Consider the following 24,500-nt stretch of genomic DNA (forward strand, 5'->3'; position numbering starts at 1 on the left):
ATCCTACGTCAAGCGTGACCTTTTTAATGTAATTACGTAATGCGTGAAGTTGTGAACCACCTTCGCAGAACAGAGCAAGGTGAGTATTTGTGTTTATAAAGCATATACATTTGTATTTTTTTCCTGATAATGACAGATCGGTTTGCTAGATAAGACCCTTATTCATCGTCTGGTATTGTTTAAAGCCCTTTAAAGATGCACTGAAACTGTTATTTTGACCTTCAACCATTTGGAGTCCATTGAAGTCCACTATATGGAGAATAATTCTGAAATGTTTTCATCAAAAACCTTAATTTCCTTTCTACTAAAGAAAGAAATACATAAGCATCTTGGATGACAGTAAATTATCATGGAAATGTATGTTAAAATTCAACAATTACTTTAAGTTTTCAAACAGCCCGCGTGTGTTTAATATGTGATCTAATGGCATTCTGTAAAATCCAGTCAACAAAAGAAACCAGAAAGTGAAAACATTGATAATACTTTTTTATATACATACACATTTATACAAAGTCAGAACACTCATACCCGTGTCTTTTGTCTGCTTTTATCTCGATTTCTTTTTTCTCTTTAGTTTTTTTCCAGTGGACTATCGATTTTTTTTCAAACAATTATTTTTATTTAATACACCAAGACAATAGGCCACAAATGCAACATAAAAAATCCACATCGAGAGAGATCGACACAGTGATATCCATGTTTATGAGAGTTCATAAGACCAGCAATGAGCTCTCAGAAACGGGTTATCAGGAGATGATATGAAGATATCTTGGAGCTTACAATATCCTGTCTAAGAGTTGCTAGAAAACAACAATGGTCTTAGGAAGCGAGAACAGTGTGTTCCTAAGGTTTTTATTTTTTATTGTATCTTGCACACACCCTTTGTTGGACTCCTTCATGAGCACAACAAACTATTTTCATATGTTTATGTGTCTATTCCTGGTAGCAGCTGTTAAAGAAAGGGACGTATACAGAACCTGATTTGGTCCACTGACATAACGCCAGGTGCGACAAATAAGACGATCACTATCTATACATGTTTACGTCATGCTCTTGAAGGTGTCCCATCATTGTCCGGTAAATGTTACGGGGCAGCCAGTAAAACAGAACCCATCATATGTGCAAGAGAAACGCTATCGAAACACAGAATATTGAATTCTAGGATCCAATAGTCTTAATACTAAGTGCAGATAAATTAGCATAACACTTTTTTTCAATATTGTTAAACAACAGTTCAACATTCAGTTATGTTTACATAGCACCACCCATTGATCAGTGTAACATTCTAAATCTGTTTTTACTCAACCATGATAACATATCAAGAAACCAAAGAAAAACTGCATTCACGATTCCACTAACACTGCATATTTTCAATTCTGCACCAGTATTAAGACTATTAGGGGCTCTTTAATGGATTTGGTTGAGTTCAGATGAGATGCCGCGGGTGCGGAGAAACAGCGAAGAGGGTTCGGTCATGGCCACTTTTGGTTTTGGAGGGAGGACAGCCCCAGTGCCGAAGATCCAAAGATCCTAAATGCAGCTCCACACTGACTTACCAACTAAACAAATAAGAAAAACGGTTTTATTTTCATGTGCATATTAGCATTGCATTATATTACTTCATGATATCTACATTCTTAAGTCTTACCTGTGAAAATGTGTATAATGTCTTTGTGGGTGGAGTCCTGGACAAGTGTTGTGATAAAATGTGGGCTGATATGATTCTGTAAGTAAAGGGATGAGGGGGATTGTGCGGGATATTTAGGTGGCCATTGTAGAGCTCCTTTGCCATGCGGCTCTCCGCCCAGATCTTATCTACAGACCAGATATACTGTTATTAGCACAGAACAAAGAATTAAGGGACGGTATATTCTCAAGCATTTGCAAACTTGAGCTTGTTAGGGTTGATACTCTTCACTGCAAACACAAAATGTGTATCAACGCTGTGCTTTTAAAGACACATCAAAGATTGGCATGCAGAAACATGCTTTTTTAAGTGGAGACAAGACATTAGAATGTAAATCTTACAAAGTTTTTCAATGTTTGGCACAATGTCATGGTGCCATCACTATCAGTTGTCATATGATATTTATGTCATATTTAGTCAATAATATCCATCTCTTTTCTACTTTGAGTGGGAACGTTTTGGTTAAATACTGATATTGGTAAGAATCAATATACTTATTAATCTGACAGTGTCTGCATTAAAGGGATAGTTCACCTCAAAATGAATATTCTGTCATCATTTACTCCCCCTCAATTCATGTCAAACCTGTACAAGTTTCTTTCTTCCGCAGAACACAGAAGATATTTTGAAAAATGTTGTTGAGCGAACAGCGATGGCAGCCATTCACTTGGACTGGTTTTGTGTCCATACAATCAAAGTCAATGGCTACCACTGCTGTTCAGTTATCAACATTCTTCAAAATATTTTATTTCGTGTTCTGCAGAAGAAAGAAACTCAAATAGGTAAAGTTTAATAGAGTAAATGATGACATCATTTTCATTTTGGGGTGAACTATCCCTTTAAGGATTTGTAAACAAATATTTTGTTTCTATTATTTCTACACATAAAACAACTAAATTCTGTCATGATAATAATGTTTTTAAAGGGATATTTCACCAGCAAATTAAAACTTCCCCGTTTTTTTTACTCACCCTCAAGGCATCCTGACTGAATATGACTTTCTTTTTGAAGTATAATGCAGTCGAAGTTACACACAAAAAACAAATGGTGCTATATAGCACTAAAAGTGGTTCTTTGGCTCGTAATCATAGGGGAACCATTTTTAGTGCTATATAGCACCTATTTTAAATGGTGCTATATGGCACCTTTATCAAATGGTGCTATGTAGAACCATTAAAGGTGCCATATAGCACTTTATGCTTAATGGTGCTCAACAGAACCAACAATGGTTCTCTGGATCATAATCATTGGAGAACTTCTATATGGCACCTACTTATAAAGAAGCGTTATAGCATTTATCAAAAGGTGCTAGGTAGAACCATAACAGGTGTCGTATATTGTTTTAATTTATCTAATAGGGCTCATTTTAATGCCAGATACTACCATAGACAAGTTGAAATGCTTTAATAAATGACACTTATTAAAAAACATTTTTTAATCGTATCAAAACACCATAGATTTAAAAACCTTTAAATTTATGCATTTAAGCAGCAAATAAAATCTATGCTTAAATAAAGGGAATAAACAGAGGCAATACAAAATTAGATTAGATTCAACTTTATTGTCATTACACATATACAAGTACAGTGTAACAAAATGTAGTTTAGGTCTAACCAGAAGTGCAATTAGCAGGTGCAGGATATACAGTTAGAATAAATACAGGATACAATTTATTTCTTACCACTGAGCTACAGGAAACTTGCCTCTGGAACCACTTCTGTCCAGCAAACGGTTTGCGAGTTATCGCTGATGATGTAAAAAACCTACTTTTGCGAACTAGTCCTTGGTTTTTCGACCGATCGGAACCAAACCAATGCAGATGACTTCTGTGGAGTGTGAATGTAAATAACTAACTAAGTTTACTACTTGTGTAAATGTTCCATTTCAGTGTTTTCAATGTAAAAAATGTGCAATAAGTTCTTCAAACTGTAATCAAATGTTCATGGCTTACCTCAACCTCAAACAGCAACCCTGGGTCCTACTTGAACAGTGCAGGTAAATACAATAACCTCATTAGGTTGACATAACATGGTGGATGCTTTCACCAAATACTTGTTTAGTTTTTTAAACATTCATTACTGTGCAGACAGAAACATGCAGGGAGACTATCTAAGCAGTGCAGATTGAATTACCTTTTTTAGTCTGCCATTTACACAGTCCTCAATTTTGCGCCTGAATCTCTCTTTCAGGGGACTCTTCAAGGACTCGAGGTGCCATTACAGACAGCTGCGCAAGAAGTCGTTGGTCCACATCAACAGATGTGTGGTCTCTCAAAATCCAAAGTAGCTTCCGATTAAGTAAAAAAGACACGTATTAAAATATAGCCATAACTCAATTAAAGGAGCCAATTAATATACTACTGTACTTACTATTTTGGCCAGTCTAAAACACGTGAACTCAGAGAGAGCCTCCTCTGTGCTGTGGTTGGACACAAAATTTCTTTGGTAGCATTTAATCAGTGCCAACTTTTCTTTTCTGAGCTCTATATTTGGTCGAAGCTTCTCAGTTTCCACCTTCATTGCTCACAGATGTTCCTTGATGCTTCGTTCATCTTCTCCGGCATCTACCTATTAAGGGAAGTTAAATTGTCATAAATGAGGGTTGTCAATAAAATGTAACAAATAAGTGTCAATACTAAAGTGATCAATGACATTATAACCTGTTCCAGTCAACTATGCCATGTTATGTTTAAATAAGGCACAATACTAAACTCACCGGCCACTTTATTATGTACACCTGTCCAACTGCTCGTAAACGCACATTTCTAATCAGCCAATCACATGGCAGCAACTTAAAGCATTTAGGCATGTAGACATGGTTAAGACGATCTGCTGCAGTTCAAACCGAGCGTCAGAATCAGGCAGAAAGGTGATTTAAGTGACTTTGAACGTGGCATGGTTGTTGGTGCCAGACGGGCTGGTCTGAGTATTTCAGAAACTGCTTATCTACTGGGATTTTCACACAAAACCATCTCTAGGGTTTACAGAGAAGGGTCCGAAAAAGAGAAAATATCCAGTGAGCGTCAGTTCTGTGGGAGAAAATGCCTTGTTGATTCCAGAGGTCAGAGGAGAATGGCCAGACTGGTTCGAGCTGATAGAAAGGCAACAGTAACTGAAATAACCACTCGTTACAACAAAGGTATGCAGAAGAGCATCTCTGAATGCACAACACGTCGAACCTTGAGGCGGATGGGCTACAGCAGCAGAAGACCACACCGGGTGCCACTCCTGACAGCTAAGAACAGGAAACTGAGGCTACAATTCGCACAGGCTCACCAATATTGGACAGTAGAAGATTGGAAAAACGTTGCCTGGTCTGATGAGTCTCGATTTCTGCTGTGAAATTCGGATGGTAGGGTCAGAATTTGGCGTCAACATCATGAAAGCATGGCTCCATCCTGCCTTGTATCAACGGTTCAGGCTGGTGGTGGTGTAATGATGTGGGGGATATTTTCTTGGCACACTTTGGGATTTTATGAGTCTGAAAAAAATGGATACGTAAAGAACTTACTCTTTTGTACCTTTTTAGGCAGCCACTGTGTCCACATACAACAAAGAAATGTGGCTCACTTTCATGGAAATACCGCAGGTGTCTGAGGTATTTGTTGTAAGTGAATGTTCTTACATGGCAGTTAGGGCACTGGTACATCAATTGCAGAATACTTGAACCTTACCCAAAAAAGTTTCACAGAATTCCCCCAATTCGATATCTTTTAGCCGCTGGCAAACTTGAACAGAAGTCCATCTCATAAGGTCTGTCATAATCTAAAGAGAAAGATAAAATAAAGGTGAATGTTAGCCTATAACATTATCTGCTATTATGCCTACATGAAAACCTGAATTACTCATATCTGCTAGAACTGTAGTTTAACACAATTTAAACTGAACAGTTACTGTAAATCAGTTAAATGACCACAAGGCCATTAAATGTCTTAAATCCAATTCATTAACACTTGCAATGAATCGCTTACTGTAAATACAGATACAAAAAATATACACGTAATTATGAAACCAAGGATATTTCGTTACACTTTACTGTTTGTAAACTTATCTCTGTTACGTTAAATGAACCCTGTTTTTTTAGTCTCGAGGTTAACGTTAACGTTATGTGTCTCGAGCTTTGTCGGTTGGTTCGTTTTTTTGTTTAAAACTAGCAATTGCAGCTGGTTCGACTTTGTTGGTGTTTTTTGAGCGTGAATGGGATGGTATTCGCATAAAGAAAACTAAATCTGCAATTTAGCTTTACCTTACGCGGTTGGTTTGGCTCTGTCACAAAACGCTATAAGTTAAAGTTACGTTTGCAAATATAAATGAAAAATGTCGCCTGTAGAATACATTTACTAAAGATCCTATTTCTGTGGCACTGTTACTCACCTCGATATATATTTGCTTCTTTTCCGTCTGAATCCGCGTCCACGATGAAGTTTTCTCCTCAGGAAGCTTTGAACTCGCGCTTGCATGGTGCGTCCACCTGATTGGCGAATGGTTGCTAGGTTACGTGACGTGCTCTGGTCAAAGGTAGTTCTGAGCAGGTCCAGCTCAGGTTTTTAGCGATTTAAATTCTTGTTCATGGTGGGATTTTATAATCTATGTAAATAAGATTAAAGATGGTACGGTCTAAACCTTTTATAAAGGAAATGTAACTATATACGTAAGATATAATTTAAAACAATGGTGTGATAAAAAACACTTCCAACTCATTTTTGTGGGCAGGACACATAACCATTGTTGTATTATGTCTAATATCAAGACTATAGTTATTGAGAATATTGAGAATGCTTTTGATAATCTATCTGAATATTGCCTATTTATAATTTATTATATTTTGCTTTTCACCCAGTATGTGACACACTGAAGACATTGGAAATTAGTAGTCTACTTGAATGCAGTTTCCAACAGAAAGGTCAGGGCATTGAGATCATAGTAAATGATTGAAAATGTCATTATATAAGCTTAAATCACAAAACATTAATATATAATATTTCACTAAATAACACAAAGCAAAGTTAATATATGAGAAAAAGGCAATAGCCCAAAAATTGAGTTTGTGATATAATTTCGGTGACTTCGCACACCCATGTGAAGTCTCTTATCCATTTACATTCATTCAAAGACTACAGCCGTTCACCATGTTTTAGCTTTCTCTCATCCTCCTTTCTCCTTCCACATAATTTAAGCTACAACTAACAGCTCTCACATCCCAGAATTATCTTGTTGTTTATGTTGTTTTCAATCCTTTCCCCAACTAAAGAGACTAAGAGAGAGTTGAGATCCTAAATAACTATATACTGAGGGGTTAACGGTTTACTTGTACGGCAGTGGTGCTATATAGCACCTTAACAACCCCAAAGAACCAATGAAGAACCGCTGAAGAACCATTCAGGTGCTTAACTGGTTCTTTATACAGTAGCGGTGCTATATAGCACCTCAATCATCCCGAAGAACCGGTGAAGAACCGGCGAAGAACCTTTTTTTTTCTGTGTGTATAATCCCACGCATAATTTTACCTCCAAGCGGTAGAATGTGAGTGAATGGGCTTCAACTTTTTCAACTACTCGACGCGGCTCTGTGGTCTTAACAAAAGTCTCCTGAAGCGAATCGATGCGTTTGTTTTAGAGAAATATCTATATTGACAGCGCTATTAACCTTGATGTGTTGCTTTCATTATCCCTCGACTGCGCTTGAACCTGAGGCTTGTTTGTCCGGCAAATTAAGGTTCTGGTGTCGAACGCTGCATTTTTCGGTTTGTTCCAATAGGATGCCACCTCCTCTACACAGGAGCTTTAGCCAGAGTCATTTATCGAAAAAACATAGTTCTCTTTAACAAACGGATTCTTTTCGCACCAGAAGACCACAGAGCCGCGTCGAGCAGTTCTTTGATCGGTGGATTCACTTTTTGGAGCTTCAAAAAATCGACGCCCATTCACTCCCATACCCCTTTTAAAGAAAATGATACGTGTTATCATAACTTCGACTGCATTATTATTCAAGAAGAAAGCCATATTCAGTCAGGATGCGTTGAGGATGGGTAAAACATGGGGAAATTTTGATTTGCAGGTGAAATAACCCCGTAATGTTGTGATGTAAAATGATAAAAAAATATTTACAATTCATTGTTTCTAGGCCACTTTTCAAATAAGCTCATTTGACATATTGATAACATCTGCTCCTTAGTTTAAAATCTTAGCGCTCTTTGCTTTTACTGAAACACACAAGATGCTTTCTCTCAAGTATTTAAGAACATTTTCAAGTCATGCTGGGATAACACAGATCATCAGGTTACACACAAACTCGAATGCATGATGTCATTAAATGATGTTATCACTGTTCCTTAGCAAACACTAAAACATTCTTGATTTATTCATTCCATTTTGTTCTTCAACTTTGTTATGCATAAGTAATGAAAAAATGTATCTGCTTGGCATTAGCTTGTTTAAAGATGAAAGGCTTTTTTTGTTTGGGAGAAACAGAACGGTCAGAGTCAGAGCGAGCGTGGGAAAATGAACTGTCCACAAGCAAATTCTTTTGAATAATGTTAATGCACCATCAAGGATTACGTTGAACCACGAAGACATACAAAGGAATAACAGGCTTTAAAAAAAGAAAACAATACAGGAAATGAGATTCTCGGCTATTTCTTAGCAGTGCTGTATTAAACAATAAACTGTAAAGTATTTATAATAAAATAAGTTGCTTTTAAAACATATTCTTAAAATAATTGCTTTTCTTTGGAAATGTCAACGCCCGTTATTTGCACTGCTCTGACATAACCGATCATCTCATACAGGCACAGCAAGACAAGGCGGGGTTTGATGTCACATGGAGAGGAACCAGGCAGCTGAGATTGGCTTTTACATGTCCATCAAAGAAATGCTCACCCTTCTAAAACAAAATGGCTGCCAGTGAGGCTATGCCCAAATGCCCTCTTCATCATCCTATTGGTTAAGAGATGGCAGGGTTTTAGCCAAGTGCAACATGGGAAAGAAGATCAGGTTAGTATGCGAGTATTTTCAGGTAGAAGTTAACCGTAAGTGCAGACGCAGGATCAGCTTTCGGCATATTCGATGCTAAATGTTATATAACCGGCTTCATGGGAAACTGATACTAGATCTGCACTTAGGGGCGATTTCTACAGTCATGAATAAGAACAATATCCATAGGGTTGAAGTTGTGATCAATATGAAAGCAGTAAATTGGAAATGAGGGAGTCTGCGTTGGAGATGAGGGAAGCTCCATTTAAATCACACTAAAGACTGTGACGGAAATGGACTGATAGATAATCCGCTTCCGATTCAGCTTATGAACACTTATTAACAGGTAACTAAATGAAACCGACCTCACCTCCAGTTTGTCATTTGGTGCCTATAGGCTTGCAATTAAGATTAAGCTACTATGAATATGAGATAAGCAGATTACAGCGACGGTAAAATATATCAGCCATAGTGAAATGTTAGAATTAATATTGAAAAAGGAAACATTTGATGATAGTGGAAAACACTTTGTGGATGTCTAGGGAGAGTGACCTGATCAGGTGATTTAGGAGGCCTGTGATTGGTCTGGTCAGGTGGAGTTTTCAAGTAGCCGTCGTCATAATTATCAGCCATGAGCTTCATACGATTCTGTGTCTAGGAGAGAATGTGCCATGTTTATTGAAGCTATTCGATGACACAATCAATTTTGAGTGTTTAAAGGTTAGTTTAGAAATGACTTTTATAATACTAGCTGTGTATTGTAATACTGTAGTACATGGCATTTTACTTTTAATTGCATACTAATAATTAGTCAATAGTTATGACTATAAATAGAGATTTTTTTAACCAGTTTATTGATTGTAACACATACAAAAACTACAAACCTTTACAATACGATTGTAGTCATTAACAAGTAAATGCATGAACTCACTTTTTAGCATTTACTGTATATATCCTTGTCAGTGTTGGTTAATGTCAATACAACTATCGTGTCAGTTTATTGTGCATTAGCTTATGTTAACAGACTTGTTTGATTCAAAAAAAAATTTACTTAAAGTTAAAATTGCTGCAGAAGTATTGTTCATTGTTAGTTCATAACAGCTAACGTATTAAGTAATGTTAACAAATACAACCTTAATGTAAACTGTTACTATCATCTTAAATAGCTTGAAAAGTTAAATGAAAAATAGGACGCCTCCTCCCGGTAAATCAAATGTTTTGAACTTGTGTATGTGTCAAAACTACAACACTACTGTAATACTGATAGTAAGACGTCTCTTTCGAAGTGCTAGCAATATTAGACAAACATCTGTAGAGCTTGTTTATATTCAGAAGGCCACCAGTCAAAACAAATATAAATTTTGTCTAGATTTACTGCATACAAACAACTTGACCCGGAGAAGGCTTTATGTGATACAGACACTTCTGGTGTCACGGTTCATACCTGCTGTTTGAGTTGCTGCACCAAGCGATCTTTCTCCCTTCGCAGCTGAGCCACTTCCTCTTGTGTTTTCTTTTTTTTCGACGAGGACAGCTCCAACAAGGCTATGTTAGCATCCTTCTCGCTAATGGCAGCCAGCAGAGCCTCCTGTCTGTAAATTACAATTCCATCGAAATGGAAGTCAAAGCCCAATGTCAAACAGCACTTCACTTAAGCACTATGGAGCCGCTCTTCAAAACAATTTACCTCGCTGATAATGACCAGACGTTGGGCAACGCTTGATCTCGATGGAACAGGTTAAAGGATCTTTGCTTTCGCGAGCTCTAAGCGTCTCACGGGAATGTGAATTTTGTCAAAACAATTGTGCATAATTATTTTAGAATGACTAAAATAGCTTGTTTATTCCAGGGTTTTCTGCAGATCCCAGAAGCAGAGGTGAGGTGTGAAGACAGAAATAGCAAACAGAACAAACTGTGTGCAGAATGAATCATCCTCTGCGTTTAATATCTCAACCAAACACGGTATGAAAAAATATATTATTTTCTGTCATGATGTTTATCTATATAAACGCCTTATTCGTGATTTGTGGGCACTTTTTTTATGTTGGGTACTTTTTGGTCCCGGAGATCTCAATATTTTGTGGTTTTGTTTTTTGCATAAATCATTAATAGTCACCCTTTATGTTTGTCACTGGGTTTCCCAAATATCTAACTAATAAAAAGTATTAAAAAGCGCTTTTTAACTTTGACAAAACAGTATTTAATCATGTTAAAAGTTCTGTGTTTTTCCCATTTCCTGGAAATTTGCGAATTTGGACATTCGAGGTTTCAGAACGACAGCGACAGTATTGTTATTAGTTATTTAAGATTAGATAAATGGTTTCCAAAAATTTGATTGTGACTTCATTGTTTGTGTTTATGCACTTATTGTATTGTTTACTACCTTATAGAACCAAGGCTTTTATTATTAAAATGTGAAAATCAGAAATGCTTTTTTTAAACAATGAAATTATTTAAGCAAATTTGTGTATAAATGACTCATTTATTTGTTTCTAAATCATTTAATATTTATTTAGATTTCATAAATATTATTAAATTATTTGTAAAAAACAAATCTTCATTTATATCTTATATTTCTATTTATACAAATATTTAGTCGTTTATTTATTTAGATTACTTCCTAATCTTTTGTCAAATAATGCCAAACATTTTAAATATTTCATTTTGTACATTTAGGATACATTAATGAACAAATCTTTATTGTCATTTTATGCACACAGTGGAACAAACAACAAGATTAGTAATGCTCCCTCTGAAATAACCCTTCCATTCTTTTATTATTGATGTACATTGTATGTAAACAGCCCATAGTTGAAGTAATACCCTATGAAGAAAACTTTAATGGCTTAAATATGTGCTCTGGAAGAGGCATTTGTTTAGATCTTGAAGTTGTTTGTATATAAGACAAGTTCTAACACATAACCAATGTGTCTCTTGCTCAACTGGCAGCGTGCAAGAGTTTGGTTTATGATCTGTTTTAAATCTTAACAATCTGCTGTTTATTGCTGTTTCTACATCTTGCTATATATTAAACATGTTTACGCTGTATATTGAGGCACTCTCCCTCATAGAGTATATTGTTGTCTCTTTATTTCACCACCTGGAAGATGTTTCATGATTTTAAACGCTTGCATTGCAAAACAATTTATCGGCAATCATTACCACAGCTGAGAAACAAAGCAATAAATCTCTTCCATCAGCCACCATCACGTTTTATGTTGTGCTTGATTGTCCCACCCACATTGAAACCTCACCGGTTCAAATCCTTCTGGGATTGTGATGCTTTGTACAATATTTACTTGTGTTATAGTGAGGTGTAAAAATAACTCACTTCATCTCCAGCACTTCTTCTAGGTGTCGTCTTCTCTCTGCCCTCAGCGTGGTCAGATGAGCTTCTTTCTCCGCCAGAGACTGTTGGGTGGATGACATCTTTGCCTTCATGGACTCAAGTTCAAGCTTCACTTTCTCCATCGCTCCGAGAAGCTCCTCCATCTTTTAAAGTAAGCAGGTGAGAGGAAACCTTTGTCATTATTGTCAATCTCAGAATCTAGAACACACTATACCACGACTGTGTTTAAAGATAAAAAGTAATATTTTGTGTGATGCTAAAGAAAGTCCTACAACTGGAATGGTAGGAAGGTGAGTTCAAATGTTCATATTTGGGTGAACTGTTCCTTTAATATTTTGTGTCTTTATTACAATCTGAAAGTCAATCTGGTAGTGTAAATTGTATTATTGACCTGTTTTTCCTGGTGGTTTCTCGCCGCTTCCTCCTGTGCCAGCACCATCTCTCTCTCTGCAGTGATTTGAACACTCTCTCTCAGAGCCTCCTCCAACTCCTCGATGCGTTCTGCCTTCTGACGCAAGGATTCCTGGGATACATGAAGAGCTTGAAATGGGCACAATCGGCACTATATCATAACAGAGTAACGCATGACAAAGCTGTCCTTATTTTCCTCTGGACTTCTCACCTGCTGCGGGCCGTCGCTGACATTTCTGCCCTTTCCTGACGGTTCCTTGTGTTTGCCAGAAGGTTTCTTGGTCTGCTCTTTCTGTTGTCTGTTGTGTGAAACACAACCATGAGGTGTAAGAACCTTCTTAAGTCTAATTTAAGGAATAGAGTCAACATCTGAGGGGTTTTGGGTGGGCCAGGGGTTATAACCATACCTATTTCAAGGGGTAGTTCTCCCAAAGATGGCAATTCTGTCATCCTTTACTCATTCTCTTCTCATTTCAAACATGTAGGACTTTCCTTCTTCTGAAGAAAACAAAAGAAGATATTTTAAAGAAAGTTGGCAACTGGTATCCATTCACTTGGTTACCAACCTTCCTTATAATATCTTCTTTTGTGTTCTGCAGAAGAAAGATAGTCATACAGGTTTTTAAATGTAGACAGAATTTGTATTTTCAGGTGAACTATCACTTTAAAAACTTTAATCAAACAATCTACATTGAATATTGAAAAATATTAGTAAATACAATTTGTATAATTTGCCCTTAATAATTTCATGTTTTCACAAGGAAAGGAAACATTCGTGAAAGCTCATAAAACCATTTAATAGGTTTATAACGTGTATAGGTATGCAAGTAAATAAAAAATAGGGGGGATAAAGTTCTACAGAACTGTGTCCATTTATGTGTGTGAAAGTACACGTATTTACTAACCTGGATGCCACACTAGGTGCACATTTCCAGTTGAAAAAGTGAAAAAGAAGGAGACACAAATCAGAAGTTCAAAGGCCACTCAATGTAAAAAATAAAACACTTTTTAAAGGGAGAGGGGGAGGAGCCTAGTGAAACATCAACCCAATTAAACGCAGGGAACATCATGCGTAAACATGACAGCCTCAATGGAGAAAGACAAAACACATTTTGACTTCTACACTTAATTCCTACGACAAATAACTCAATAACTTTGCCCAAACATGATGAGTAAAGTTTCTCACTGCATCTTAAATTTCATTTAAAGGGATACTCCACCTAGTCTTAATTTACTCACCCTTGAGTTATTCCAAACCTATGTAAATGTATTTGTTCTGATGAACAGAGGGAAAGATATTTGGAAGAACGCTTGTAACCAAACAGTTCTTGGTCACCATTGACTACCATAGTAGGAAAAAATTGCTTTATAAAATGTTTTGTTCTGTTGAACACAAAAGAAGATATTTTGAAGAATGTAGGAAAGGAAACAATTTAGGGGCACCTTTGACCGCCATTATTATTTTTCCTACTATGGTTGTCAATGATGGCCAAGAACTGTTCCTCCAAACATCTTAACAAATGTACACCAGTTCTCAAGGGTGAGTAAATGATGACAGAATTTTTATTTTTGGGTGAACAGTCCCTTTTAAATGTATTTCAGGTCAATGTCAACATTATGCTCAATTTATTTGATCCTTTTAATATCTTTAAAATCTTTAATCTTGAATAAATAATATCAGAATCTTAATTTTTGAACCGTTTCTTAAGCATGTCAACACTGGGCAACGGTGAAAAGTACTGACCTCTCAAGCTCACTGATTTTTCTGTCCTTGTCGTTCTTCTCGTTCTCCATCTGACGAAGAATATCCAGTAGACGATCGACTTCAGCCTGAGCTTTGGCGGAGTCCTCCATGTGCCTAGCCACATCAGATTCCAGTGAAGAAATTCGCTCGGATAGCTCAGAGTTAGCCTGTGCGTTGACTGCAGCACTCTGGGCCTAAAAAACATCCGGATTTCAACACTGTGACTAATACACACTCACGCATATTCATGTGGATGCGTTCCATCCGTTCTGTTTAACTTTTATTCTTAGTTAGTGATAACCAGCAACTGCAGTAGTATTCATATTTTGCATAGATTCTGACACCACCAACCTCTATTGACCCCATTGATAGTTGGAGTTTGCATGTGAACGTTAGCATCTAGCGACATACATTCACCTTTGGTTTACTATTTTTTATGTATTATGATCTTATGATGCACTTATTCTTATCCGTCATTCTGTTTAGTATATAAGTATGCAAGCTGTAATGCAGCGAATCAGAACGGTGCATCTCACCTTCTTCTAGGGTTGCCAACTTTTTCACTATGAAATACGGGACAAAATGTGACCTTACATTAGCATTTGCAATGCGTCGTATTTGTGTTTAAACTCTAAATGATTACATACAGTACTGTACAATGCACAATAAAGCGTTTCTGTTTTCAGACATAAATAAAAGAAATAGAGGGTTAGGCGTCTGTCTGAGTAACAAACTATTGTCTACAAACCACATTCATGTTGCTATGCGCTTTCTGTCAAAGGTTTGTTAGCACCGCAACGTTGCTTTGTGCGTGCCTCTATGTCTTTGTGTGTGAGAACACGCTTGCGAACAAGTCTGTGTGACGCGGAGGTCTGAGGAAGCGTGTGAGTGACAGATGCATGCTTCGCAGATTCAGAAACAAATAAGCATTTACTTAATGTAAACTGATGCGCGTCAGGGGGCTGTGATAAGATGACAGATGTCGGTAATATCATTCGCAAGTGTCTTGATCACCACCACTGCTGCTGCTGCTGTTGCCTCAATCCGCGGAGCAGTCAACAAACTGGACATGGGAAGTCACGTACGGGACAAATCAGGCAGGCTCAATAAACAGGACGTCCCAGCTAATACGGGACGGTTGGCAACCCTACCTTCTTCAGTTGGTTCTCAAGCTTGATGCACTCCTCCCTCCGTTGTTCAAGAGCGATCTCTATGCTCTTCAGTTTGGAGTCTTTCTTCAGGCCGGATGAGGCCAGCGAAGATGCATGCTCTTTAAGATCCAACAAAGAGGTCTGAAAGCAGAACTTAGTATTGAAATCTTAGATTCACAACTTCAAATTTTAGTATTATGTTCAGAGGCTCACAAGACGGTTAATTTGTTTTGACAAGCATTCAACTAACTTGTCAAAACCGAGATCTGTCAATAAGCACTTTTTTGGCAGATAGATGTTATTATTAAGGACATGGTTGACTCACTAACATTATCATCCCCTCCTAAATTGACAGTTTGTAAACATTGTTGACGGAATCGTGTATTCGCCCTCATGTCGTTCAAAACCTGTATATGACTCTTTTTGTCTGTGGAACAAAAGATAAGACATTTTAAGAAAGGTTTTGTGTCTACAATGGAAGTCAATGGAGTTTGGTAAGCAACATTTTTCAAAATATCTTCTTTTGTATTCTCCAGAAGAAAAAAGTAATTCCGGTTTGGAATGACACAACTTTTTACTCCACGTTAGGGTGAGTACAATAAACAAGACAGAGTTCTTATTTTAAGGTGCATGGTCTCTTAAAGCACCGTCTGATGTTTCATTATTGAGTGCTAACCTCACGGTCTGACAGGTCTCCCTGCAGCATGCTGACTTTTTCCTTCAACTCCCTCAGCTCTTTTTTACTGTTGTCCAGCTCTTCAGCTTTCTCTCTCTCCTCACGGTCACGTTGCTCCTTGAGACGCTCAATAATGCGTTCCTGTTTGAAAGCGGATGTAACATGAACACCATGTCAAAATGACAGCACGCACAGCGCATATGAAATGTTTAAATAAACGCAGATTTGTTTTGACTCCAGACAAGGTCTGATGTCATTTGCATATGCACCAAGAGAGCACAATGGCTGATGAAGTTTCCCACAGTCTGGCACAGAAATGTTTTCTGGCGCCCTCTAGAGGTATCCTTTTTGTTTAAATTTCTATACTCTCAAAGGATCAATTCACCCAAATATAAAAATAGATTTTGTGGTATTTATTTAAAATTCAGAAATGTATCATAAATGTTACGTAATCAAACCAAAATAATCGAAAAGTCTTTATTTGGGGCCCCCCTACAAAAAAGGGGCCTTGCAATGAAAATGTTTGAGAATCACTGCTATAGACTGTTTCATCTATAGTGTAGTTTCGTCTATAGAAACTACACTTTGATTATTTCATGTGTTCCCTGATAATCGAACCCATGACACTGGTGTTAGAGGTTCTCCACTGTTGAGCTACAGGATCATGACCTCTAACCTTCTCAGCTAGCGAGTCCTCCAGTGTGGTGAGGGCTGTGTCGGTATTAGATGTGTCCGTCTGTAGAGATTTCACCCTCTCTCTCAGGCTGCTCATCTGCTTCTCTTTATCCCTCAGCTGCTCTTGCAGGTTTTCAATCTGAAACGTGAGATGTATCGGAAGATTAATCTAAAATTGAAATAATATTGATTGGAAGTTAAATAAGGCATTTTAAAGCCTTTTTTAAATTGTTCCAAGTGAAACAGCTGGACAAAATTTTCTTGGGGATCTGACTGAATCATTCAACTGTTTTAGAAGGAATTACATTTCGATCAAAGATTTTAAAAACGCATTTATTTAAAAGCTGATGAATCATGCAATAAAGCTCTAGGGGCATTTATTGTTCAATCTCATGTTCATTTCGTCTTTAAGGAAATGAGCCCTCACTTTTTTCTGAAGTACGTTGACTTTACGCTCCTTGACCTCCAGCATGTCCTTCAGATCATGGATTTCCCCGTTCAGTGTGCTTTTTTCCTCAGACATTTCTTGGATCTGCTTGCTTTTCTTGTTTAACGTGGTCTCTTTCTCTTCCAGACGTAACCTGAGAGCATCCACCTGCAAAACCGCATGATGTTAAAAAACAATCTGATGGGTCTATTAAAACACCTATTAAAGTGATCAGCTACCTCTGTCTGTAATATGGCAGCACGCTGTTCTTTGGCAGTCAGGGATTCTTTGAGCACTTCAATATGCTGTTTGCTGTCCGAGAACTGGTTGGTCAGGGTCTCCAACTTGGTCTGCAAGCCAAGGAGCTGGCTGTCCTTCCTGGAAAGGTCTTGCTTAACTTGGTCCATCTAAATAACACAAGCATTGTGTATTTGTTTTAATTAATGATCCATAGATACACTGCTAGACCATTCTTACAAGGAATGTGTAATGCAAGACCAATACTTCTATGAGTCTTGTAAAGCAGATCATGTTGTACCTTGTTCTTCATGAATTTGGTGTGGTTGCGGTACACCTCCATTTGCTTGGCCTCTTCTTGCCGTTCTTCACAGCTGAGCATGCTGCTGGATCGAAGCATCATAACCTGGTCCTCCAGCTCTCTGAGACCTCGCTCTAAAGAACCGATCTGAGAATCCTGGGAGAGTGATCGAGAAACTTTAAATGGAAGATTTTCAATGTCTATTCATTTTTTTGTAACCATCTTTTTTTCAAAGCAATAAATGCATCACAAACAATATAATTCTTTTGTTTTTGAACCATAATAGCATGATTTTGGAAGCTGCATGCATGGAGTTATTACTATGGTACATGCCTTTCAGTAAAACCATGTTAATGGTACAGTATTATCCGGCAGCGAAGGGTTAACACAGGTAAGTCAGGAGACCCTCTCGCCGCCCCAGGGCCCCGCCCCTGGTGAGACAGCTTTGCTGCCCAGCACAGAACCTCCCCGCACGGGGGTGATGAAGCAGTTCTCCCTACTAGTTCATCATAATGTCTAGTGGCCTGGTCACAGCTCCCCAGTGCACCACGGTGGCTAGTGAGGACGATCCGCCTCGGCTACCCAATCCGGTCGGCCAGGCACCCGCCCAAGTGACATTCGCCAGGCACCCGCCAAGGGACATTCTCTTACCTTAGCAGAGGCGAGATCGCTCCCGTGCTTCGGTGCCACCCTTCTGGTGACAACCCCTACTTCGTCGTCCCCAAGAAAGGTCCTGTCTGCGATGTTGTCCGTCCAACACCAAGACTGGTTCATGGTTATCGACTCGAAGGATGCATACTTCGAGTTTCGATTCTCCTGCTGCACAGACCGTTTCTTCGGTTTGCCCTCGAGGGTCAAGCATGCCAGTACAAGCCCTTTGGTCTGGCCCTGTCTCCCCGTGCCTTTACAAAGGTCGTGGAGGCTGCTCTCGCAGCATGGTTGCCTAGCATACGTCAACCGTCAGGTGGCATACATTCACGGTAGATGTCGCAACTCGCCCGACGCCTCCTCCTCTGGAGTTAGCAGTGGGTGGTGTCACCTGCGGTTCATTCATATCCCGGACGACCTTTCTCTCATGATGAAGACGGTTCTCCTGATGGCACTCGACTCCATCAGGAGCCTAGGGGATCAGCACGCACTCACTGTGTCCAGCCACATTCCCAAACTCCCCACCACTACCTTCAGGGACCAGTTGGGGAACTTGCAGGCGCTCCCCCCTGGGAGGAAGACACAACCCTCACTGTGTAGTGCCCAGTACGCGCCCTGCGCCTCTTCTCAGACCAAATGCAGAGTTCCCAACGCTCTGAGCGACTCTTTGTCAGTGCGCTAGTCATAGACTGGCATCTGTCGGTCTCAGAACAACATCTCGTTCCCACCATCAGGGAACCGAGGTTACACTCGTTAACCAAGACGCTTCACTGGGAATAAGGACTCTGATATTTACTATATATCACTGCTGTCCTTCTCAAACCTCGTATCTCCATATTCGTGATTTTTCATTTTGGCCATAAATCATTATTATTAGTCACCCTTTAAGCTTGTCAATGTCATTTGCAAACATCTTGTCAACTTTGACAAAACAGTATTTATTCACTTATTATAGTCCAGTGTTTCTTTCCATTTTCTTGGAAATCATCTCATTTGTACATCTGAGGTTTTGGAATGACAGTGACGATGTGTAACTCTTACTGTCATTATAAGTGATTTCACACAAAAGCAACCGTTTAAAATCAAGAACTAATGTGATACCTTCATCTCAATTACAGTCTGAAGAGCCTTGGTTTTCGTAGTCTCTGGCGTCCCCTCGAGACGGCGATGCAGCTCCTGGAATTAAAGACACATAGTTTGCACTTCCTTCACACTAGAGCCAGAAATAGAGCTGCACCGATATGTCATCAGACCTTGAGGCGAGCAATGCTTAGGGCTTAAGTTCTCTATTATGTAGGAGATTTATTATAAGAAAAATGCCATTAGATGAGGCATCTTATTTCTGGTGCTTTGAGGGCTTTTGTGTATTAAGCAGGAGAGGAAAAAACTATAGTATATGAAAAAATGTAGGCACTACACATTAAAGTAAATGTTTTCCAAAAAGTGTTTTACAATTATTATTCATTCGTATATCTTTCATTTTTATATGGTTTGCAACTTTGCAGAAGAAAATATTTAGCCTTTTTAATTTTTTTTCATTGCAAATGGTCTGTGATTTTGGGGAAAATATTTTTATATTTCTTTCTTTTATCTATGGTTTAATTAAGGGAAATAAAAAATTTGTATACTTTTTCTGTATGTTTTGTCATTTTGTTAAAAAACGGTAAAGCAAATTCATACTAAATACACATAAATGGTTCAAACAAATTAAGTAATTTTACTCCATTCGTGACCCACCTCTCTCAAAGCTGCTAACTCTTTATCACGCTGTTCCAGAAGGTTCTCCAGGTGGTGCGCGTGCATCTCGGCATCTGCAAGGCGACGGGTTCGCTCGTGATCCTCTTCGGTGGCTTTAGTCGAGGGGCCTTTGCTGTGCAACATCTCCAAGAGCTTTTTGACCGATTCATCGCGAGCAGCCAGCGTCTGCCGTTGGGTCTCCAAGCGAACCTCCATCTCCTCCAGGGTGCGGCGGAGTAAGAAAAGCTCTCGCGCCTGCCTCTCTTGTTCCCCGCTGGGCTCGCAGGCCAACGGCTCCCCGAGTGGCTGCAGCAGCTGGTTCAAGTCACGCTGTATGCGCAGCTCGGCCTGCAGTGCCTGCACTGTTGTCTGGAGGTGCTGTGATGGAAAACAACTATTATGACTATACATTATATATATATAGAAAAAAATATGATTATATTATTGTAGGTTGGCCCAAATATTGATTATTATATCATAAAGCCAGGTCTCTGCTGAATCTGAACCCTAGTCTTGATATGCTTCTGATCTGTCTAATAATGGTGCAAACCCCACAAAATAAACCTCTTGAATTCACACGGCTTGTGTTTGATATCTTTAATCTGTTTACTTTCAGTTTATCAGACTCACTGACAGTTCTAAATGTATCATCTTTTACTCCAAAATTCACCATTCAGACAGAAGCACTACATTGCAAAATTGATGCCAGCCAAAAGGCATCTGAACAACAGTAATTATACCATTTCCCTAATCATACACACACATACGAAACGGTGCCACAATTAACCGTAAGGTCTTATTAAGCCCAACAGGCATGTAACTACTCGCCAAGAATCACCAAAATAACACAAACTAACAAGTGCTAAGAACCGGATCTCTCCGATGAATCGCATGTTGATTTCAGTCGCAGGCGAACGGCGTGAGGAGCGTGATAATGCAGATTATGCTCAGGGCCGTCATAGTTCTATGCCACTTCGTCTGGTAATGTGTCATGACAACCATGTTGCAGTGAATCACAATTTGAAGCTAATCATTCCAATAAGGGAACAGAGATGGTGGGCTACACCCTGCTGTCGCTGATACCAAAACTGAGCCAATATGGTTTAAAAAAGGACTACTTTATGGTTTATACGCCATCAAAATGGGATAGGCTTCATGCCTTTCTTTGACATCAAAAAGATAGTTGTGAAATCTAGTTTTGAATAGATATTTGACACACAAGTCATAATTCTTTCACACATGTCTTTCACAGTCTGTGTTTTACTCTCTTCAGTGAGCAACCGACATTCTTCAAACTACATTTTGTGTTCAGCATGAAGAAAGCAAATGATGAAATGATTTTCATTTTTGGACGAGCTATCCTTTTGAGCACAAGCACAAGCACAAAGAAGCACAGACTTATATCTCATTTGCACATATTTCAGCCCAACCTCTATAATCCGAAAATCTTGGAAATGTCTTTATCTGACAAACCCAGTTTAGGTCTATGTTTGTACAAACTGCTCACTGAAAACTGTTAAGTGTATACTTAGTCTATATACTATTAAATAGTGTGTAAAATAGTGCACATGACGCAGCAAAAAAAATTATAAAACCTAATAGTGCACTAAATTAAATCAAATCACATGACCACATTTTGGACATAACTGTTATTGTGTTAAAAATTACTTCATTCATAGCAGTTTGATTAAACAATGTCACAAAAACATTTATCCATTTCTTTAGTTGACATTACCTTCTCTCAAAATCCTCACGTTCATGTAAAATGCAATGCATTGTGGGATGTCAAATGTGGCAAATCGAACGTTTATTAATTTTATACATACTGAAATTGTTTCAGTACACTACTGTGCACAATATGTGTATTGTATACAGTTTAAGAAAAATAGTACGAGTACTATGCTGGTATAGAATTTTGAACATGGAGCATAAATCCTGAGACAGAATCAGGTGTAAAGTCTTGTTATTGGGAGAACCCTGTGCAGCATAATGATTTAGTTTATAAATCTGTACAGAACTACTCTTTCACAGATATACAGTACCTTTTAATACTGATTTAGGATACTAATGCAAAACTAAATTCCTTTAAGCACACGCTTTAACTCGAAATCCCATTGAACCTAATAAACTGGTCTCAGTTTGGCAATAAATGTCCACTTTTACCCATAATTAAAAACAAGCATTCAGCCAGAGGAACCCACCTGTGTCTCATCCTGCACTGCACGGTACTGCTCCTTCCACACTACTATTTTGGAGGCCTCGTCTTTTCGCAGCGCACGCTCCTTTTTTAGCTCGGGGCTCCAGAAGCTCTTGATGGAGCTCATTGAAGAGTTGAGTTTGCTCTCCTTAACATCTATCTCCTTCCGAAGAAGCTCATTTTCCCTCAGCACCTCCTTGAGCTGGGCTTGCAGCTCCATGATGGTGTTGTCTCTCGCCTGACGCAGGGAGTGAGGAACAGTTGATGCCGCATGGATCTCCCCTCCAAAGCCCATGGAGTCGGTCGACACCGCCGGAACCATGGCCATGTCAGGCGTGCTGCCTGTGACTGCTCCTCTGACCCCATAAGGAATGCTGCCACCAAAACGGCCCGTCGTCACCCCGCCCTTGGGGAGATCAGGTGAGGTGCCGATTGCCACTTCATTGTCACTCATGTACATTGGCCCTGATGTAGCGTAGGCAGCATTGAGGGATTGAATGTTCTCCATGGAGAGCGTTTTGCCTCCAGAGCCCCCTGGGCCTCCCCCGCTGCCCCCCATGCTGTTGGTTCGACGGTGGCCCATGCGGGGTGACCGAGGCAGCCGCGGTGAGCGGCCCGAGTTGCCCTGGTTATTTCTACCCCCGCTGTGATTACTGTCCATTTTGCTCACCGAGCGTGAACTTCCGTACATATTGGCAGGCTTGGAGTTCAGGCAAGGGTAAGCTCCTAAAAATGTACGTTGAAGGAATGAGCTAATAAACGGGCCACTTCATCACATGTGCTCGAAGGGAATGTGTGTGCTTTATCTGTCCAGCAAAGATCAGTCTTCTGTTTTTTTTTCGGGGATGGAATAGAGCAACTATTGGACCCTGCAAAAAAAACGAAAATGTACTTTTCATTAAAACATTTTTAAATGCCATCATATTTGAAAACTGCATGGCACTGCCTCACTCATAATACATCTTTTTCGTCACATACAGTCTGAGACAAACAATTTGAAAACACACACAAAACAAAAAAGATGCATAATGTAATGTTAAGTAAAGCAATTTCCATCCCCGTTTATATCACCATATTACTGCTATTGTTCATTTTAATACATTGTTCAAGTCTTATAAGAGATGTGGCTCGTGCTATAGACATCTTGTATGGGTGACAACGTCAAATACAAACATAAACCACCACAATAAATAATCACTTCTTCGTAAACGTAGAAAACACATCTCCCATTTACACATCTGAAACGAGCGAAAGGTGCGGTTTTATTGTAAGCTCATACTACAAGGTGATCAAGCATTTAATGTCAACCGCTATACAAACAGTACGAGCTTATTTATTTTAAAGCAACACATATTCGATAATCTTTTTAATACCAATATCGTTTTTGTATTTAGGTAAAGGCGGCTGACCGCACAGTGTTGACAAGCCAACCAGAAGCATCTGCATTTCCCACACATAACGTCAAAAATGCGCATAAACGCTGTCTTCAATTCATATATTTGTACGAATTAAACATTAGGATATCCTCAACCTATCGTTCCGTATAATTCAGCACTGACAATCCCACTGCACATCTCTCAACGTCAACCCCGAGCAGCCTCCCTCAATGCCCTTCTTCTCCATCATCGCATGGCTTAACACATTTCTGCCTCCTCTTTTGTTTGAAATAACTTGAAATAACCAAATACGACAATAAATGATGCTGTATGAATATAAACACGAGTATATGAATCAACTGAAACGTCAACCATGATTCGCATTTTTATCATTATACATTTTATAACCCACAATGGGTGTTAATATTAAGATTATTGCTAAAATCACATTACCTCGTATGGCTGATCTGTTTCATCCTATACGGAACGATCGTCTGTCCAGAAGACGTGTGATGGATGGGAAGCGGCCTATTTTTCTTTGTATTGCTTAAACATTGTATTATTTTCAGACATGCAGCAGCATCTTCCCGGAGCTAGAGGACTTCAGTGACGTAACGCCTACGCTGCGCGCTCACAACGTTCGCCGCTATCCGAAATGCCAACGCCATGCTACGAAGGTCAAGTTAAAAATCTGCCACGGATCTTGACAGATAGTTGGACGTGTGCTTCTTTTTAAAATGTAATAAAAGGTCAAAAAGAACGTTCTGGCTGCCACAGTTGTATTTATGCTGTTAATAGTTTTCATATTTGAAATACGTCAAATGTTTAGATTAGATTAGATTCAACTTTATTGTCATTACACATATACAAGTACAGTGTAACGAAATGTAGTTTAGGTCTAACCAGAAGTGCAG

The 24,500-nt window shown here is 38.9% G+C and overlaps 1 protein-coding gene across 2 annotated transcripts; it reads right to left on the reverse strand.

Annotated features, from left to right (window-relative positions):
- Positions 1–469: 469 nt before the first annotated feature.
- On the reverse strand, positions 470–24,215 carry erc1a (ELKS/RAB6-interacting/CAST family member 1a; the record flags this gene model as incomplete). Of its 2 annotated transcripts, XM_079449980.1 has the most annotated exons (19): positions 470–1,559; positions 1,649–1,815; positions 8,565–8,621; positions 9,210–9,311; positions 10,102–10,249; positions 11,989–12,149; positions 12,398–12,529; positions 12,629–12,716; positions 14,158–14,355; positions 15,313–15,453; positions 15,989–16,129; positions 16,665–16,802; positions 17,091–17,258; positions 17,330–17,497; positions 17,629–17,784; positions 19,378–19,452; positions 20,014–20,391; positions 22,215–23,079; positions 24,040–24,215. In XM_079449980.1, 13 exons carry the CDS (start codon positions 22,899–22,901, stop codon positions 12,109–12,111), a joined length of 2,511 nt encoding a protein of 836 aa, XP_079306106.1. In that variant the 3' UTR covers positions 470–1,559; positions 1,649–1,815; positions 8,565–8,621; positions 9,210–9,311; positions 10,102–10,249; positions 11,989–12,108. The 2 variants fall into 2 exon arrangements, with proteins under 2 accessions (XP_079306106.1, XP_079306107.1); XM_079449981.1 differs by lacking the exon at positions 24,040–24,215 and having other exon boundaries at positions 14,138–14,355; positions 22,215–22,901.
- Positions 24,216–24,500: the final 285 nt, after the last annotated feature.

Source organism: Barbatula barbatula (genome assembly GCF_947034865.1).
Source record: "Barbatula barbatula genome assembly, chromosome: 25".
Lineage (NCBI taxonomy): Eukaryota > Metazoa > Chordata > Actinopteri > Cypriniformes > Nemacheilidae > Barbatula > Barbatula barbatula.